General features: G+C 47.1%; 1 protein-coding gene across 6 annotated transcripts in view; it reads left to right on the top strand.

Annotated features, from left to right (window-relative positions):
• SEPTIN11 (septin 11) overlaps positions 1–20725 on the top strand; it is an 88511-nt gene that overhangs the window by 31481 nt on the left and 36305 nt on the right. For all 6 annotated transcript variants that reach the window (XR_006817402.1, XM_045997522.1, XM_045997518.1 and 3 more), the window contains exon 2: positions 12580–12694. Coding sequence is in view for 5 of the 6 variants with exons in the window: in XM_045997522.1 (XP_045853478.1) it covers positions 12580–12694 (115 nt within the window). In the remaining variant the exon portion in view is untranslated. The remainder of the gene's footprint in view (positions 1–12579; positions 12695–20725) is intronic.

Below are 20725 nucleotides of genomic sequence, written 5' to 3'. Positions count from 1 at the left end.
ACACTGCGCACCTGGGGCAGAGCCTGGGCATCAGTTCAGTTATGTACTGTTTGTATTTATCTTCCTAATACTTTCAGGAATATTTCCAGTAAAATGAAATGTGAGCCAGTTTTAAAGTCTTAAACCCTCACTCTTAATTATTCTTCCGTTCTCCAGTTCGTTGATTTCCATGCCCTTCAGATCTCTTTGTTTTCCTGCTGCTTCTCTTGACTAGTTCGTTCTCTCCTTCCTTCTCCATTCCTTGCCTGCAACGGTCTGAGTCTTATTTTTATCCTATCATGACCTGTAGTTCGTGATCTCATGCGAGATCGGTCCTCCTCTAAGAAAGCCTTAGTTTTTTGCTGGGGCCCATGTCAGTCTCCGCGGTCCAACCTTCGTAACCTTTGTCCTGTATTTCATCACCAAACGTTTTGCACTTGTCTTCTGTTTTCTCTCAATGACTTTTCCCCCAATAAGGTGTAAGTTCCTTAAAAGCTTTTGCATTTCCTAGAATTCTTATTATGTAGAAGCACTGAAATACTTGCGAAGTTTACTTTTGTTAGTGGTTCACTTGCCTTTGTAACTTGAGGGAGATCTAGTTTACTGTGCATTTGTCTTTTGTTTTGAGTTCGGTAAATGCTAATCTTACCATACCCTAAAGTTAAACAGGGAATGTTATAACACAGAACCCTGAAATGGCCCCCTACCCCAGCTCCCTGGTGAACACACGCTGGGTCATGTAACACCCAGAACTTGGGAATATGGTGGGACCGCCACCCCCTGTGATTAAGTTATGTTATGGCATGGCTGACTTAAGATGGGAAGATTTTCCCAGGTGGACCTGACCTGCTCAGTCCCAGAAAGGAACTGGACTTTCTTGAAGCAGTTTTGAAATGTGAAGAGGGATATGAGAGGTTCCCTGTTGGCTGGAGGGGAGATGGCCACATGGCTAGTAACTACGGGTGACCCCTTGTGTCCATCCCTGGCTGATAGTGGGCATGGAGAGGAGGACCTCAGTCCTATAGCTGCAGGGGCTTGAATTCTGACAACAACCCACAGGAGCTTGGAAGTGGAATTTGCCCCCAGAACTTCCACATCCAAACTCAGCTTGGCCACCGCCTTGATTTTAGCCTTGTGAGATCCAGAGCAGAGAACCCAGCCATGCCCCATCCAGACTTCTGACCTTCACAATCACCAGCTGCTAAATAAGTGTTGCTTCAAGCCCCAAGCTCGTGAGGATTTGTTCCATGGCAATAGGAAATTCATACATGCCCCCAAACGTATGTCAACAACCCCTCCGCCACCCCGGTAGTGTTTCATCCAGGGCTGAGACTAAGACGAAGTAGAACTCTTAGGAAGCCTTGAGAATTTTGGCCAGAGTTGTTTCATAATACATGCAGAGTGATATCAAATGTTCATTTTATGTTTATTTCCTGGGAATGTATTTGCCATGGCTCTGGGCATTTTTGGTACAGCCCCTCAGTACTCAGGGGCTAGAAATCTGTCACCGCACTCAGAGATGTTCTAGACCAGCCTGGGTTAGGGACTGAGTGTGGCCCGAATGTGCCACCTTCAGTAGTCAGGTGGGGACTGACACACCGCTGGTGCTTCTGTTTCTGACCGCCTTAGACCGGGTCTGGGTTTTTCCTCTTCTTTTCCCGGGACTCCCGTTACATGGTCATTATCATGACCGAAATCCCCTTCCAGCAGAAAGGGACAGAAACAAACGATATCTTTCGGGAAGGAAGTGGCTAATGTATATCCGGTGACAGAGTGGTGGCAGAGGGAAGGAAGCGTCTCATCCAGATTTCATGATGCGCTGATGAATGCGCGCGGCAAGGGGAAACACACAAACCGAGCTGCGCTGTTTCTCAGCCGGGAAGAACTGAGGCACTGATGTGTGACTCTGAGGGATGGAAACGTACGTAAGAAGTTGAGGGGGAAACTTCTAGCTGATCAGGGCCCTTAATAACCTTTGACGTCCTGTTCATCACTGTTCCGAAAACGTGTGCGTGGAAGCCACGTGACATCGTACAGGCAGGGCCGATGAGTAACTGAGACGTTTGGGAGGTTTTCTCCTCTGCCAGAGAGGTGTGGTACGTTCGCCACGGACCCCGGGTGTTTGGGATCCCGCTGCGGAGCCGGAGGGCTTTCGGATGACTGGGACCCTCCTCCGTGGCTTTCTCGTTGACTTTCCGAGGTGGCCACAGGAAGGGCTTCCCGTCGTCTCTGCGATGTGCAGGGGTGCGAGGGCGCGGCTGTAGCATCTGTTTCTACTTGGGCCGCGCCTTTCTAGATACTTCTTGACTGTTTGTCCCGTGGCTGCCCTCCCCCACCTCTTCTCTGAGCGCAGCGGCGTCGGCCAGAGTGTCTGGAATGCACATGTGGGCCTCGTCCTTCCCAAACGCCACTTTCCGCTGATCAGCACTTTGTGATGTTCGGCTGTTACAGGCATTCGTCACTTTGACTCGGGGAAAAAAGAAAGTTGCCTTCGGAAATTTAAGAAAATGTCTTTTTTGGTCATTAGTTCTTGGCACGCAGGGAGATTGAATCTCTCAGAGTTCGCACGGACGTTGAGAAACGCATTCTGTCTGTAAGAAGAAAGTGCTTCCATTTTGTACAGTTTCTGGATTTTTTGTACAAAGTCGGATTTCCTGGTAATTCAGCACTGCCTCTCACGCCCTCCTCCCCTCCCCAGCCCACCTCCTTGGGATCCAGGGTCGTGAGCAGCAGCGAGGGGCTCTGCTCCCTTCAGATGCCCACTTCTGCTGGGTCAGAGGGGCGACCCTCACCCTGGAGGCCGTGTGGGCCGTTGCTGTGATGGGCGGTGGGACAGAGAGAAGCCGTAGGGAGCCGGGGGCACCGGTGGAGAGCTAGAACCCCGTGTGCTTCCAGGCTTGGGGGTCAGGCTCCACTCAGCAACCACCGTGAAGTCTCACCTTCAGAGCCAGCCCCAAGGGTGCTGGCGAGAGGGATGGGCCAGGCTCCCGGGCTCTGGCTGTTCCCCGTGGTCCTGTATCTCCACCTGGCCCGCCTTACAGGGCACACCCATCAGCTGCTCTGTCTGCCTCCTTACCTGAGAATGAGGAGGCTGGAGAACACGATTGTGTCAAATGTTACACGGACATGCACTTCGGTGAAGTTTGATGGGGTAGTGCTAGGAGGAGGGGAATATTCAAGTCGTGGATCAGCTGATAGACGGGTTCAGTCTGTTAAAGGGTTGGATGGGAAAGATTTGGCTGAGAAAGGTGTGGGAGGCGGTTATTACGTCTGGGTGCAGAGGAGGAAAGCCGGGTTGGCACGGATGTCCTCACGTCCTCGAGAAGTCCACACTGGTGAACTCAGAGGCCAGCAGGGGGGTTAATGATTACACAGTGGGCTTTTTTTGTCCCCCTGCAAGAGGGTGAAAGTGTATAAATTTGTGTACATTTTTAATCTGGGTCAGCGATATGCATGCTGATCAGTGTTATTCTAGGGGACTCTCTGATACCTGCAAGTAGATGCTGCATTTGACAGAAGAAAAAGTGAGGAAGGACAGATTTAAGTTGATGGTGGACAAGATGAGCTCCATGTAGGAGATGTTGGCTTAGCGATGCCTGGGCCACGGATGCACAGGGGAGAGGAGGGGAGGCGGGTTATGACAAGCAGTCATCAGCCTATGGAAAGTCACTAAAGTGGGGGCAGGAAGAAGTCATCTGAGAAAAATGTGTGAGCTAAGCTGAGGACGGGGAATTATGTTAATTCTGGCAATGCCCCGTGAAGTGCTCTTTTTTTTTTTTTTTAAAGATTTTATTTATTCATTTGACAGACAGAGATCACAAGTAGGCAGAGAGACAGGCAGATAGAGAGGTGGAAGGAGGCTCCCTGCTGAGTAGAGAGCCCAATGCAGGGCTCGATCCCAGGACCCTGGGACCATGACCTGAGCCGAAGGCAGAGGCTTTAACCACTGAGCCACCCAGGTGCCCCGAAGTGCTTTATCTTAAAGCTGGCGTAACCGAGGCTGGAAGTTCCCTGACTTCCGCTTCCTGGGTCACACAGCTCAGTCATGGCGGAGTTGCCCTGAGTCCTCTGACCTTACCCGTCAAGCAATTTCCACTGCACTGTTCTGCTTTTCTGCTTACTTTTATCACTTTCAATGTGATTTGGTTCTGTTACTAGAAAAAATAACTACTTGTATATTTTATCCTATCACCTATCTATTAGCCACAATAAGAATTGCAGGATGACCTCCTTTAAAAGGATTTTTATTATTTATTTGTTGTTATTATCCTTTATAGCAATTTCTGATCTTTAAAACCTTTTATTTATTTTCTGTTTAAAAGGTATGGGGTGTTTGTTTGGCAGTAACTCAAATATTATGGAAATATAACACTTAGAAAGTAAAATTTCCCTATAGTCCTACCATTCCCAAAGAAAACACCCTACATTATTTTTGCAAGGATCTGGAAAAGCAGAATTTGTTCCTTCTCTGGCAGTCTTTTGGAGAGCCTTGCTTTGAAATGACCCTTGAAACTGGGGCAGTTACTCAATACGAATCAAGATCTTTTCTGGTTCCTGGTGGTGGTTTTGAGGTGCGCTCCCTGGGTGTGTCGGTCAGAGCTGGTCTACCTGGCTTTCTGGCTGGGGGGCTGCCCTTGGATGCTCCTTCTCAGGCCCGTTTCCAGCTGGGCTGCACTCAAGTTCTTTCCTCTTACGGTTTTCCTCCTCGCTGTTCCCTCTTCCTGGCTCTCTCTGTTCTGCTGCTTGTGTGAGACAATTGCCTTGGGGGTTTTCTTGGCTCTGACCTTGGGATCTCATGTTATAGATGACAGGCAGAATCACAAATGTTCTCCAAGTCATCCTTAAAGAACGCAGTCCTCACTGGTAATGAGATGCTTCAGACGTTGTATATTATGGAAATGACCCCAGCAATGCCTGGCCTTGAAAACATCCCCACGCTGGCTTCACAGTTGCGGTTTGAGATGTTTCGCATTCCAGAGTTTTCCCTTTTGCTTGGGAACTAAGGGCGTTTCCCATCTTCCCACCAACTTCTCTTTCTTTAAAAGAGAATATGAAACGAGTTCAGTGCTCTCGAAAATGTCGTTAGATAAGAGTGTGTATTTACGAAAATGACCTATTGGGTGCTGGGGTAAAACTTCTCTGGCAGTTTCGTGAGGCCGAGATTTCTCCAGTACGGGCTGGTGCTCAGTGGAGGATTTCAGGATTTCGTGTAAGGAACGGCATGTTCTTCAGCGAGGCACCATCCGCACACTCCAGCAGGACCTCAGACACAAGGCAGCCCCTGAAGCGAGGAAGGGACACATATCTACTCTTTTCTCCCAAGCGGGCATCTTCTTTCCGGGGGAAAGACAGAGAACAAAGGGCGTATGTCCTATGGTCCTATCTCAGCTTCACTTAAACCTGGACATTCTTTTTCTTAAGACTTGAGTCTTAATCATTTCTACCTCCTCCCTTCGGCAGTGCTGGTCAGAAATACTGTTTGAAGTTTGCATCTGATTAACATGAAACTTGCACATCAGCCGTCCGTGGGGGGCTCGGCTCGGTGACTGCCCCACGGTGCTGCCGACCAGCGCTGTTTGGACGTCCTGGGGCTGGTGCCGGTCACGCGAGTTCGGACGGTTGCCCTGTGTCCCATGCTTTTGGGTCGTGTGTGATGATATACTTGTGACTATTTGATTAACATCGATGTGCCTGCTGGGCTGTGGTGCGTGCGTTCAGGATGCTTGGTCTTCTCACCTCACCTCCTCCAGCACACACTGGTACCCGGGAAATATTTGTGGAGTGAATGAAAGCATGAAGAAAGCCCTTTTTTTCTGGAACACAGATGATTAACTTACTTACATGGAAGCATCGTTTCCTGTTTTCTTTTGAGGCTGTAAACCCACTTTTCAAAGATCGTGTGGAAGACGGCAGATAGAGTGAAGGAAGAAGTGTATTTAGGCAGGGCGGTTGTAAAGGGTGAGCTTTTTAGAACTCTTTAAAAACTGTCGTCATTATTACAGTCACGCAGAAATGAAAAGTTAAGCTGGAAAACAGAGGCATACACACAGATTTCTGTTAGGTTTGGAGTTTCCTACGATAACTGATAGACCCTCGCTTTCAAGGGTCATTTAAAAATTGAGCTGCCTTGATTTGGCAAGAGAAAACATACAACCAGAAATTTTTTGCCTTGTGTTGGCTGTCTTCAAGCAACGTGACAGAATTGGATTTATGCAGCTGTGATTTCCAGATTCAGGAAACCTTAGAATTCGCATTAGAACCAAAGACTTTGTTTAGAAGCTGCTTGGTAAAATCTCTTCATTTAAAGATGAGGCCTTGACGTGGGTCAGTATAACTTATTATCTATAAAATGAGGATTTGAGAAGAATGTAATTGCCACTTTTTGTCAACAAAATCTCCAGCTCTCTAAATGAATGCATAAAAGTTATTGCTCAAGTTTAAAAAAATATCATTTTAAAGGGGTGAAATCTTTCTGAGTTTAAATGGTAATATCTATTTTTAAAGGTAAAAATTCAGTCTAATTGTTTGCAATATACAGTAAAACACGAGTCACCTTGGTAACTTACTCCCTGGCTTCTGCTGGCTGATAAGATCAGCAGCCGGAGATCACCTGACCACACCCACTAAAGCCTTCAGTCTTAAAATCCGATGTCTTTTCACTTTGAATGTGGTGAATAGAACCCACGCGGGGACACCCAGTTTCGGGAGCCTCTGGGCTGGATTGAAATAGAGGAGAAAGCGAAGAGGGGGATCCAGATGGGTTCCAGCTGGGGCGGTGCTGATGCCTGCAAATAGGAATGTGATTCTGTGGCTTTCCCTCGCCAGCTTTGTAAATGACTTTCTTATTTAGGGTGAATTTTCTTCCTGCCAGAATCTTCTCTCTCCTCTACTTTTTGCTCATTCTGTTCTTCCCTTAATGGTTTTTCTTTCTTGGTGAGTCTGAGGGTTTTGCTGATCTGCAGCTCCTCCTGGCATGTGCAGCCGCACGGGCAGAGCTCATTCATTTAGAATTTTAAAATCAGTCCTCTTTTCCTCCCAGCTAATTAGAGAAGGAAACCGAGGTTTCCGAGGACCTGTTAAGTGCTGGGCGCTCTCGTACTTACTGATTCCTTAACTCCTCCCAACCCCCCCTGCCAAGTGCTCCGTCACGGACTGAGTAAAAGTAGGAAGCGAAGCTGGGATTCAGATCCATGCCCATCTGACTCCAAGCCCTTTGCCCTCCTGCTCCAGGAGCTTAAGCAAGATTTGGAGTTGTGGAATTTTTATTTTATTTTTATTTTATTTTGAGAGAGAGAGAGAGAGATTGAGTGCATGGAGGGGCGGAGGGGCAGCGGGAGAGAAAGATCCCATCACGACTGCAGCTGAAGTCAAGGGTCAGAAGCCCAACTGACTAGGCCACTCAGGCGCCCCTGTGGACCCTGTTTTATTTTTTAAGATTTTATTTATTTATTTGACAGAGAGAGAGAGATCACAAGTAGGCAGAGAGGCAGGCAGAGAGAGGGGGAAGCAGGCTCCATGCTGAGCAGAGAGTCCAACGTGGGACTCGATCCCAGGACCCTGAGATCATGACCTGAGCTGAGGGCAGAAGCTTAACCCACTGAGCCACCCAGGCGCCCCCTTTTTTTTCTTTCTTTCTTTCTTTTTTTTTTAAATGAACCCTGTTTGAAAGCAGCACTCAGAATGTAGGTGTTGGCACACATTCTTAAATAATTTACTTTATAATTATTTTAATAATGAAGTCAGCCAGGCGTCTTCTGAAAAAATTTGTCGATTATAAACTTCAGAGTATACATTCAGAATAAAGTGACCCTTTGGGCATAGATGGCTCTTATCTAGGAGGCTTCTACAAGCGGGACTCTTGTTCCCCTGGGAATGTTGGGGAGCATTGGCCTCTACGAGGTGTTCTTGAATTTCCCTATCCAAAAGCAACTTCCCTCCTCACATCCACCATAAAGTCATGATATTTATCACTTTACCCCTTAGTGGTGTTACATTCATGGTGTCCTGTCTCTACTGCTAGTGGTAAATCTCTCTTTTTTTTTTAATATTTATTTATTTTAGGGGTGCCTGGGTCAGTTGAGCGTCTGCCTTTTGATTTCATCTGGGGTTGTGATCTTGGGTCCTGAGATCAAGCTCCAAGTCGGGCTCCAGGCAGAGCGCAGAGTCCGCTTGGATTTCTCTGTCCTTCCCTGTGCTCTCACCCACCCCCACCGCGCTCTCTCTCTCTCTCCCTCAAATAAGTAAATCTTAAGGAATCTTACGTAGATCTTCAGAAAGATTTACTTTTTTGAGGGAGAGAGAGTGCATGTGAGTGCACAAGTGGGGGGAGGGGCAGAGGGAGAGAGAATCCTCAAGCAGGCTCCCCACTGAGTGCGGGGCTCAATGTGGGGTCTGATCCCAGGACCCCGAGGTCATGACCGAGCTGAAATCAAGAGTCGATCGCTTACCCAGCTGAACCACACGGGCGCCCCGAAATGGTAAACCTCTTACAGGCAGGAAGAGAGCTAATCAGTGAGTAGCAAGAAAAACACCTGGTCCCTTAGTGCCTTGAGCAGTGAGTATTTTGAATGAGCAAATGAATAATTGTGCCCATGTGAAAGTGACCTGAAAAGAGAAAAATGAGGTTGTTAAATTATTTTATACCATAGAATTAGTCACAGCCCATTTCAAGATGGAGCGGGCACAGAAATCATGTAAGTACGGATCCCCCACAGATAGATCAGCAATGCAGGGCTAAGTCAACTAAGGTCTTATTGTTACTTACTTAGTGGTTCCATGTTGGCACGTTCATGAAAGAATGGTCAAAACTAAGCCTTATATCACCGGCTTCGTGTGCTGTGGCTGCGGAAGTCAAAGTCTGGCCTTGGCATTGCCAGGACAAGTGAAAACACATGCAGAGCTCCTTTGCCAGTGCGGATTCTCAACTTACATTTCTCATGGTTGCCAAAGAATTATGACTTTAGAGAGGTCCACCACCCCCCCACCCCCCGCAACTTTAACATACTGGATTTTGGTAGCAGCTGAAAGCACTGCATCGTCTGGGCCTGTCTGAGAACTTGTTGGTCATTGTGCCATACCATGGCTAAGTGCCAGGTCTCTAGAGTCTAGACCCTGACGTCTGGGCCCAGATTTCAGCTCCTCGGCTTACTAGCTGTGTGACCTTGGGTAAGTCACTAAACTTAAGTGCCTCTGTTTTCTCATCTAAAGTTGAGTTTGGGTCATAACTATCTTATGGTAACTATCTTGTAGAATTGTTAAGACAAATTAACTAGCTCATTATTAAGGCTTTTCTGGAACATTGGAAATGGTTGATGAATGTTAGCAGTTATGGTGGTGGTCATGGAATACCAAATGGCCTGACCCATCGTTATCCAATCATTGTTTTCCTGGCATTGGTAAGGAGTGTGTTTACTGAAGTTCTCTCTGAGATTTAATAATAAAGATAGTGCTGGAGATCACATCCCACAGGATCTGGAAGGTGTGGATATGTAGACATTGGCTATCAGGTCTCCCAGATGGAGGAAATGGTGTGAATAAACTCTGTTGGCAAGGGGTGTGGGCTGTCTCGGGAATAGTAAGGGTCAGGGTTGAGCTTCAGTACAAGGTGCCCTGTGGGGAGAAGTGGGGGGTTAGGTAGGAGATTTGAGATTAGCCCATGGAGGTCCTCAGATGGCAGGCCAAGGACTCTGGATTGGGGGCCTTTGAGTTCGGAGATCCCTTTGGCAGCAAAGTAGAGAGAGGAGGGACCAGACGGGAGGTGGTCGAGTCAGTAGGAATACAGGGGCAGAGGATATGGTCTTGATCACACTTCGGCATTTGTGCAAGGGACAACAGGGTCTCAAACATAGGTAAGTGCCATCAGCAGAAATAGGGTTTGGGCTAGAGAAATATGATTTCAGTTTCATGAACATCAGTTTGAGGTACTGATGGGACAACCCAAGAGAATCGTCCCTTTGATAGAGATTCAGACCTGGAACTCAGGCAGAAAGTTCAGTAATAGAGGTAGAAAGCTGAGAGTCATTTCCAGATATGTGGTAGTGATGAAAGACATGATTAATACATGAAATTCCCCGAGACTGCACCCATTGGCTCACAAGAGATCCTACACTTTGGGGGGAGAGATGAAGGCAAGAAGCAGTGAACATGGTGACATGAAATTCTGGGACGTAGGAATTCAGTTCACTGTTGTTGTGTGTGACTTAGAGCCTCTCCTTGCTTTCCCTGCAGCACTTTCTAGTTTTTAAACCTGCTCGTGAACCACAGGAGGAACTTCCTACTTCACTGTTTCCTGTCACATACTGATGACAAGTGACCCTCCAGGTCCCTTTAATACTGGGCAGAGAATTAGGCTCAAATTATGGAATTTTAAAATGGCAATATGAAATGTACGTATTTCATAGTCCAGAGTCAGAAGACTCTGAAGAAATAAATTTAAATTAAAAAAATTTCAAGACCAAACTGTTTTATAACCCTTCATTTTGTATGTGGTTTCCAGTGGGTATAAAAATACTCAGTGGGTGTGTGGGTGGTTTCTCGTGTTTTGGAAATGGTGAGAATATGAGATGCTCTGCGTTGGGTTCTGGGATGAGAGCTATAATTACTGATTCTGATTCTCTCCCAGGATTGGCTCATGGGTGGGTATCTGTTTGATCTAAAAACCCAACAATGCAGAATCCACAGTAATAAATCATCCCCCCCCCCCACTGCCCATTCCGCTGCCCCCCTCCCCCCGGAAATGAAAAGAATTGTTGTGGCGGGGAGGAGGGGCAGCAGAGGGTCATGGCTCTTCCCTGCCTTGCCTCCTTCCAGGCCGTTCGCGACGGTTCGGGTCAGAGATGCAACTCAGAGGGAGGCTGGTGCGGTGGCATCTCCCGGCCTGAGCACAGCAGCCACTAACAGCTGTGGTGGAAAGAGTTCTAAATAGAACCCAGGCTCATTTCAGATCCTCCTCCCCCAAGTCTTGGAGGATGTGGTAAACACCCTAAAAATACCTGCTGTCTGAACCTTTGAGGTCTGGAACAGGAAGGGGCAGGTGGTAGAATTAGGGCCGTGTGGTGCCGTGGGGAGGCCGGGCCAGCGACCAGGCCTGCTGCCCGTGGGGGGCTCCGGCCCGTGGGGGCCTCCCGCTCGGGGGTTCTGTGCCGTGAGGTCCGCCTCCCGTGGGGTCTGCTGCCAAGCTGCTCGGGGAGCTGTCGCCCATGCCGTCCTGTTCAAGGATAAGTGCCTCCTCTTGAGTCTCATATTCGCTGTTGGCAGGTTTCAAGGAAACTATTCATAGACCAGGCATCTGCTCTGTCCCAGTGACCTCAAACCTGCAGCTGCCACCATGGGACTTGGGCAGTGTGCCGGCTTTTAGTCGTATTTCGCGGAATCCGAATTTTAGAGCGGCAAGGACCTTAGCCCTTACATTGTTCGTGAAACATTCCTTTAAAGTCACTGTATCGAGGGAGGCCTTTTTCTCGGCCTAGGTAGTGACCACAGAGGTGTGAAATTGGAGTCTCAGTCCTCGATGATGGAGAGAAATCCCGGTCATCATGATGTAACGCAGAAGAATGGAATCCGATCTTTTTAAAAATATCGATGAAACGGTCCTTGGCAAAGCTTCTTTTTTATTTAAAAAAATAGGGTTTTGGGGCTCATTTTCTTATTCAGACTTCAGTATTTTGAATACAGAGACCATTGGTAACTGAATCAGAAAGAACACCAGGAGACTTGTTTCCAAGGGGACTTTCAATATCTAGATTAGTTTCAGTATCTAAATATCAATATCTAGTTTCAGTTTCCGTAACCATGATGTTGTAATGGAGGGACCATTGCTCACCTCTGTTTTCTTGGGAAAGGAGATTTTCACAGATTACCTCCCAATACATCCGAGACGCATTCAGAGTCGTGGAGGCGGTCAGCACCATTATAAAATAGCATGAATCACCCACATTCTTAAGTGGAGGAGAACTCTCTTACCCCCGTCTCCTTCAGTAAATGGAGAAGGCCCGGTGAGTGCGGAGCGCATGCTCGGTGCTCTGCAGGGGGAAGCAGAGATGCCCCAGAAGCCTGTAGAGCTGATGACGGAGACGGGACGACGTCAAGCGCTGACGAGTCTCAAATGTGTCGCATTGATGTGGTCACAGAATTTTTATAATTGTATCAAGTATGTATCTTCCGTTCTGAGGGCCTCAGAGTTCCTTTCTGTGTCTGCAAGAATGTTCTTATTTTATACTCTGGGTTGAAAGTAAATTGAAAGTTTTTCTTGAATTCTGGAAAAAACAACACCATGGTGGGTTTTTATGTCACGTAGTGCCTATCTGCCAGCCTAGAAGCGTGCATTTCCCTGGACCAGGACACGTGGAAGCAGAAGTGAGATTCCTTGGGAGAGAGTCTGCTTTGGGAGTCGGTGTGATTTTGTGGAAAGAGCGTGGCTTTGGGATTTTTAGTTGCTTCATTTGTGCGGAAGGCAAGGACGATGTGGGTTTAGAGGGAATCTTCTTTTTCGACGCATGGCAAGAAGAGATGCGGGGAGAGGGTCACAGCCACAGCCACAGCGCGGGGTGACAGGGCTGGCGTCGTTCCCGAATTCTCAGACGTTTCCCTCTGAAATTCCAGAATGAAGAGCTTCGAAACTTGTCCCTTTCTGGACATGTCGGATTTGACAGTCTCCCGGACCAGCTGGTCAATAAGTCCACTTCTCAAGGATTCTGTTTCAACATCCTGTGCGTTGGTAAGTGACTCATCTCTGGCTGCTTAGCAGGGACTCTGATCCTAAGGTGTTGGCAGGTGACTGTCAGAGGAACACATTTTGGGGGAGTAGGGGAATGATACTTGGACTCCTCTTCTCTCATGAGTAAGCCCTCATTAGTAAGGGCAGTCATACGCTGTGTACGTCACAGAGTTACAGAGATTGGGACTTGCACGTGGTAAATGTTTCATGAACTTTGTGACGTGACTCAAATTGGTATTTTTATTTGTGTCACACCGTCAAGTGGTCAGTGTTGTTATTATAACACTTATTTTAATTTTTGGTGGGGTGAGGGACTTGGAGCCTGACGAGACTATAGGAAGTTGGAAGAAGGGACTGCTAGGAATGCACATAGAGGGGTCATTCAAACGCATTTTTAGAATTTATTTCTAGGCTCTCTGACCACCGTACGATAGAAACCTCCACTGAAGTCTTTTTAGAGGTATAAAATCTGAAATTACTCCAACTTCCCTAATAAACCTAATGTTTATGTTTCTGGTTTTTAGAGCAAAAGAATGTAGAATTCTGTTTTATATCTGGAATAAATTTTCTGCCTGAATTACAGATTAAATGTGTGTCTTTAAATTGGAATCGAAAACTGACCTTCAGTGTATTCCTGATAGATCAATGGAAAAAAGTCCAAGAGACTTGATTTATCTACCGCCTCAGTGTGTTTTGTTCATATCTCGTAGATGTGTGTTCGTCTAGGCCTCTGGCCTTGGTGTTTTTCTTCTCTCTAGCCATATCCTTCTTAAAGGGAAGGCAGAAAAGGAGGTGGGGGAAAAAAGAGGAAAACAGAAGTAGAAATCTGTTGGTTTGAAGCAGAAATGCTGCTGGGACAGGTAACGGCCTTCCCTTCGCTGTCGCTCCTGACGAGTGGCCGGGCTGAGCAGCAGTGAAGTGTCTTGGGCGGCATGGTTGTTGCCGTTGTCCTCTTGTGCTCTGGGTGTATGCTTCGGAGACATCACCCTGAGACAGACCAGGGGAAGTTACGTATGTGGCCAGTGGACCATCCTTCGCTGGAGCTTGGTCGAATGTACCAGACTTAATTAACTTCTCTTGTCCAAGTAAAATGAACTGAATTTTAAAAAGGCAGATGTTGAATATAAGAAATACCATTTTTAAAATTGTTAGTTATTAAGGGAAAGGACAGATATTTTCTTTTTCCAAAAACCTGAACATACTAAATGTAGCCCCGGTACTGGGGGTTCGTTGGTAGAAAGCCACCCTGACTTGCACACTACACCAGCTCACAGTTGGCATTATGTCCTAAGCGTCGGGTAAGAGAATAACTCGAGCGAAGCATGACCAAAGCAGCCAGCTCTCACGCATTCCCCTTTTCCCGACATGAGGCTGTTTAAAATTCAGCAGGGGAGCTCCTGGATGGCAGCTAGTGGCATAAATGAGTTGTCTTTTCTCCTAGGATAAATGCTCGTTGCAGAGCGGGGCAATTCTTCATTAGCGTAGCAATTTGTTGGCGATTTGTTGATTTTCTATTGAAAAGTGCTCTGAATTAGAGGCCAATTACTGCTCTGGCTTCTCTTCCCTGCCTCCCCCAGCCCTGTCTCCAAAATCAGCTTCAAGAATGCATGTGAGCGTTATGCCCCAGCCCCTGCAAGTAGGATAAAGCCTTCCAGTGGGGTTGGGCTTGCTGGAGGGACCTGGTTTGACCCGATGTGTGGTGTGCGGTGGGTTATGGGCTCACTGGCTGACCCTGTGTACGCAGCACAGTTATGATGCCAGTTGGAATTCATCACAAGCCACATCCACGCTGCCCGGATGGATTTGTAAAGCAGCTGCTATTCGGACTTTCCTGGGTAGGCGAAATACCTGTCATTTTTAGATATTTATTCTGGGCTCATTCTTAAACAGGTTTAAAATTAGTTTATAAATTTAATTAAAATAATACATATTTTTTTTTAATTAGGAGCTCTTCCCTACCCCCTTTCCCCTCCTGCCCCCATTTCCATTCCATAGGGTAGCCCTGTGGAATCCTTCTAGAAATCTTAACATGTTTCTGTACATAAAGATTTTTTTTTGGTGGCTTAAGACAACACTGGCTTATTATCTTACGGTTCTGTAGAAGTCCTGCCAGGCTAAAATCACGGCATCCACAGGGCTGAGTTTCTTTCCACAACCTGTGGGGGAGCGTACGTTGCCTTGCTGTTGCCAGCTCTAGAGGCTGCCTGCGTCCTGGGCTCGTGGGCACCTTCCTCCATCGTGGAGGCCGGCAGTGTTGTGTTTCTCTCTGACTGTTTTTGTGTTAGTAAAGTTTCCACAGAGACTTCCAGAAATCCAGTTGGAACTCAGTTAAGAGGCCTCCGCAGCTCCCAAACACACTGAAAGCGTCCTACACCGAATCTGTAATTAAGACCAGCCGGCTCTGGGGATTCGCAGAGCGTTCTCGAGGCCGTGTCTGGTTCTTGGTCCTGCTTGCTTCTGCGTGGCCTCACGGGCGGGCGGCGGCTCCCGGCCGCAGGTGCGGGCCTAGCGGCCCCCCGAGGACAACCAAGCCGTCCCTGACGGGTCTCGCTGAACAGTCACAGGACGTCTGTGACGGACCAGGCCGGAGTCATATGCCCAAGCGGGCTGGGATACAAAACACCACAGGCGCCCTGGGAGGAAGAAGACGTGATGGGAAAGGGGGTTGGGCGTGGAGGAGACGCACACTGGGCAGATAAACAGCTCCCGCACAGTTACCGAAGTACTTCAGTGTTTTGGTTTTACACCAACACCAATGAGATCACACGGTCCAGATTCTTCTGCACCTTTTTCCCTCTTTTTTGCACTACAGTACATCCTGGCTGTTGCTGCATGCGGGTGTAGCCGGCTGGCCAGCTTCCCTTCCGTGACTCTTTGGAGCCTGCTTGGAGCCCACGTGAGCCCTTTGGGAGACCCGCGTCCCAGGCTCAGCAGTAAACACAAGCATGCTTATCCGCAGAGGGCGGAACACATCAGATCCCTTTCCCACAAATAATTTACAGCAAAATATCTGTATCAGAAAACAACCCTCACTGCCATCTATTTATTTATTTATACTATTTAAATTCAAGTAGCCAACGGAGAGTACATCGTTAGGTTCAGACGTAGTGGTCAGCAGTTCATCAGTTGCGTATAACGCCCAGTGCTCTCACATCGCGCGCCCGCGTTCATGCCCGTCACCCCGTCCTCCCGGCCCCCCAGCCTCCACCCTTCCAGCAACCCTTCCATCGTTAAAACAGTCTCTCGCGGTGGTTCTCCCTCTCTCATGACTTCCCATTCAGTTTGCCTCCCTTCCCCTCTGGTGCTCTGTGCTGTTGCTTATGTTCCACGTAGGAAGGAAGCCCCGTGATGATTGTCTTTCTCTGACCGACTGACTTAGCTCAGCACAGTACCTTCCCGTTCCATCCACAACGGTCCATCTGTTTTTAAGGTCAGAGTCCATGGAAAAGTATTCTATTTGCTCAAATACTTGACAGCCCCTTAGAGGAGTAGGTGTCATTTAAGCGTATCCACGGTCCTTTGCACCTTGTCGCCTACTGTCCAGATGTGTTTTTAACCCAGGGTGCACGTGTGTGCTATTTAAAGCATCATTTCTTTATTTTCATGTGATAAATATGGAAGGGAAATGAGAATTTTAGGAAGAGAGTTACGATACTAGTAAGGAAACTGATCATGTTTAACAAGAAAGCCTTGAATTTTCATTTTATTTTGTAGCAAGAGCTTTTAGGTTGCGAAGAGGGGAAACAAACCAGGGCAGTAACTCATCCTGGCATGAGCTAGTTTTAGAGGCCACAAATTAAATGTCTGGTATTAGAGCCCATACCTGTTGAATCCTGGAAAGAAATGTAATTCAGAGGAGAGTAGTGTTCACTTAATAGGGGAGAAAACTCTTTTGGTGTTAAATTGGATGCCAGACCCCCCACCTCTGTCTTGCTTACAACATACCAAATCACTCCTAAAGCTGTGCTTGTATTGTACTTGTCATTCTCTAGGGAATCAGAACTATTCAACCTTTCTTCACAATTTTAAATTTATGTACCTTACTCATTTTCCAAAATGGCATTAACTCTGTGAGAAGCTTCAACACTGATCCAGAAGTGTGTAAGTCCTTGGAGTGTGTGCGCGGACGGTAACACACTGGAACGTCCTGCGTTTGAAGAGCCACCGGTTCAGCAGGGTCAAAGTAAATTAATAACATGTCTTGAAGATAGAAATCTTCCTTGTAAACCCACCATAGTTGTGTTGAGAGAAGGACAGAAAGGAGCAGAAAACATGCACGTTTAAGATCTTCATAGCCAAGACTATAGTATGAACATAAACTGTGGAATTTTACACTTAAATCTTTTTTTCTCAAGAAATGTATTAAATATATATATATTTTTTTACTTGGGTGTAGCTGACACATGTTACATGAGCTTCAGGTGTACATTTGTGTCCCATACTGCGTTTCCAGGAAAGGATAGGAAATGATTTACAGGGGCAAGTGAATGAGTAAATGAATAAAGATAAAATTAACCCAGAAAACAGAGAAGCCAGGCCGAGTCGGAACGAAAGCTGTCAGGTCGGGCTGGAGCAGTTCTGCCAGGGTTGGATTTGTCTCTCAGCCAGGGGTCCGAGCATGGGATGAATCCGTTCACCCGAAAGACACTCACTGAGCACGTACCGCATGCCACACATCAGCTAAAAGTTTAGCAATGACGGATTCATGGTGTGTGTAAAGTGAAAACAAAACAGTTGCTCCGGATGAAACAGTTGCGCCTAGAAAAATCTCCCCCATGGATTCTCAGCAGAGATACGGTACGTGTCGCTGCGGTTAGGTCTAGACTAAAATCCCCAGGTCGGCGCAGTTAATCCGCACGATGCCACGTGCCACAGTTGTTCTTTCAAGTCCCTCGCGCAGCCCGGCGGTACCGGACAAAGCACGCGTCATCAAAGGTGATTGAGGAGGAGTTAAAACAACACAGCCTCTGGTTATCCCGCTTCATCCAAGGATAAAATTCTGGAATATTTCGAGGAGGCAGGCCGACCTTCAGGCACGGTTATTTAGATAATTAACAAGTTGCCAGACCTGGCAATCAGTAAAAGATGCTGAATCATGGATTGGCTTTTTGATCAATCTACAATTACCTTCTAATTAATAATATAATCCTACTGGGTCTCTTTTTCTTTTTTCTTCATTCCTTCCTTCCTCCCTCCTTCTTTCTCTCTCTCTCTTCTTTTTGTTCTTTTTTTTTCTTCTTCTTTTTATTTTAATGTCCAGCTTAGAGCTTGTGGTTTAAATAAGCCTGTGAGTAGAATAGAAGCGTTAGCCCTGCTTTTGACTGTGATGTGGGTGTCCTGTTCACCAGGCTTGGCAGGAGCAAAAGAAGCAGAAGCCACAGATAGAACTTCAAGAGTAAATCTCTGCTGTCACAACGGAATGTTTAGGCAGATGTATTTATAACCGAACAAACAACAAACTCCGAAAAATCTACCCAAACGGCAAATCTCCGTATAAATGATCACCATGATCATTTTTTCCCTTCAGTTAATTCTTACTGAATGCCTCTGGCGTGCCAGACACTCCACTAGGGAGTTCTGAAATGCTTCAGAGCTGGTGTTAGTCATTTATTTTCTCAAAATATTGTTATGGTTGTTGGGTTTAAATCCAAACTTACTAGGCTTTCTGTTACTCAGTTAGAATGAAGCCTTTTTGCTTTTGGGTGGCTCAGAATTCTAGAAGATGCCCTACTTTCTGAGGATAGAGAGAGGCCTCACGAACGATGGACTCCAAACTGCCCTCGCTCTGTAATTCCCCTTGTTCCAAAATTTGTCATTCCTTCTCGACTGCTTTTGGTGAATCACACTGCTGCGAGAGTAGCTGTGTCTAATTACGGCCCTTAAAAGCACAGAGCATAGAAATGGAAAGCAGAGCACTCTGAAATTTAGAGGAACAGTGGTTTTTCCAAGTCGTTGATTAGCCCTGTGCTCTAAGTAGTGCCTGGAATGCTAATTGTTCATAATTTCCACCTTAATGTAAATGACAATTAAAATTACCTTGCCTTAAAAAAAAAAAAAAAAGAGCGCAGTATTCCTGATTCACACGGGCTTCACGAATTCTCAGCCTAGGGAAATGGACTGGTCATTTCAGCCCTGTCTAGGTAACCTGGAATCCTTACCATGTAAATCGAAGTCTTCATTGCTGTTCGCAGGGTCACTGTGTACTGAGAGAAGCTTTAGCCTGGTGCAGAGACCTTTCTAAGATAGTTCTGCCGTTGTTCCTTTGTGTTCTGAAAGTGGGTAGGTCTGGAAGAGAACTTTGCGGCACTTGAGAAAGTTACAGATGTAGCAGACGCCGAAAATGCCCCCAGCGCCCTCCGCACTGAAGTGCCTTCCAGCTTCTGGGTGTGGGAGAGCCCGAGCTCTGTTTGTTTCTGTATCTGTTACACAGTAACTTTGTTTAGCTCAAGGTTATTTTGTTAAGCCACGAATCACAGATATCAGCTGTTGGCTCTTTCACGTCAGGAAGCAGAGACGAGTTTAGATATCTTTTATTGATGGGCTTTTTTTTTTTTTTTTAAAGATTTTATTCATTTGAGAGAGAGCACAGGGGACAGGGTGGAGGTTTGGCAAAGGGAGAGGAAGAAACAGACTCTCCCCGCTGCGCTGCTGTGGGGGGGGAGGGGTCCATCCCAGGACCCAGAGATCATGACCTGAGCTGAAGGCAGATGCTTGACCATCCGAGCCACCCAGATGCCCTTCGATGGGCTTTTTTATAAGAATATCCAGGAAGGTAAGGAGAACGGGAAACAGTCTCAGCAGTTACAAGTCCAGACTTTGTAGATCTGGAAGGACAGTCGCGATATTACAGAGGCTCGGTCAGCGTCAGTTGTCCGTTTTTATTCACTATTTCGTCGCCAGCACCCATGCTCGTCATAGAGGATGTCCTTAAATATTATTAACGAATAAATTTCAGGTACTAACCTCTACTGTGTCTGTCCGCTCTCTTCCCCTGTATTCCCTGCTGAGGGTCTATGAGCAGCGCGTCCTCTATTTCCGTACAGTCTTCCTGCCTCAGGGCCTCTGCCTACTCGCTTCCCTCTGTGTGCCTTTTCTTTTCCATGCCGTTGCTTTCTGTGCGGATTGTGTATCTCTCGTTCGAACCCCCCACGGGAGAAGTTCTGATTGGATGGACAGGCCACTGTCCTGTGTGGAGCGCTTTCTTGGAGCATAGTGACCAGGCTGCTGCGGGTGCCTTCGGTCGGGGGCTAGTCCCGGTCAGTTACCTGTGGTCCCGGGGTATGGTCTTGCTCGTGCGAGGAATGTGGTTATGGTGGACACTTAGAATGTCATTCTGTAATGCTGACGTAGAGTCTGCTGTTCCGTCGCATTCCAGGTCAGGTTCCGAGCAACAGCGGGGAACACTGTGTCAAGCCAATTCGTTGTCGTGGTCCCAGAGAGTGGTACAGAGCTTGGCACATTGTGGGCACTGGAAAAAGTACTGGCTGAGTGAGGCCTACTGAAGGACGTTCTTTGAGCTTAGATGTATCGGGGCCTGCGTAATGGGAAAGGTGAGAGAGTGAGGCCGATGTGCTTACACACTTTCATTCCAGCCAGTGTGAGACACAATAAAGCTTCGAAGTAGAGAAGCTCAGATCCAGAACGCTCCATCCTCCTGCAGTTTCCCATGGCGCTGGGAAGGAATGAGTCTTACAGGGCGCCTGGGTGGCTCAGTGGGTTAAGCCTCTGCCTTCGGCTCAGGTCATGGTCTCAGGGTCCTGGGATCGAGCCCCACATCGGGCTCTCTGCTCCGCGAGGAGCCTGCTCCTCTCTCTCTGCCTACTTGTGATCTCTGTCAAATAAATAAATAAATCTTAAAAAAAAAAAAAAGAAAGTAATGGGTGTTACAGAAGCTCTGATTGGTAAGTGAGAAGCGGATTTTGTCACACAGTGGGACAGTTGCTTGAAAGCTACAAATCCCAGAGCTCTTTTTCCCGTAGAATTGTCACCATCCTGAAAGTCTCCACAGCAACCCTTTAGAAGAGGAACCTC

The sequence above is a fragment of the Meles meles genome, chromosome 2, assembly GCF_922984935.1.
Source record: "Meles meles chromosome 2, mMelMel3.1 paternal haplotype, whole genome shotgun sequence".
NCBI classification, from domain to species: domain Eukaryota; kingdom Metazoa; phylum Chordata; class Mammalia; order Carnivora; family Mustelidae; genus Meles; species Meles meles.
The sequence above is the reverse complement of the archived record's forward strand: the minus strand, read 5'-3'. Positions and strand labels throughout refer to the sequence as shown.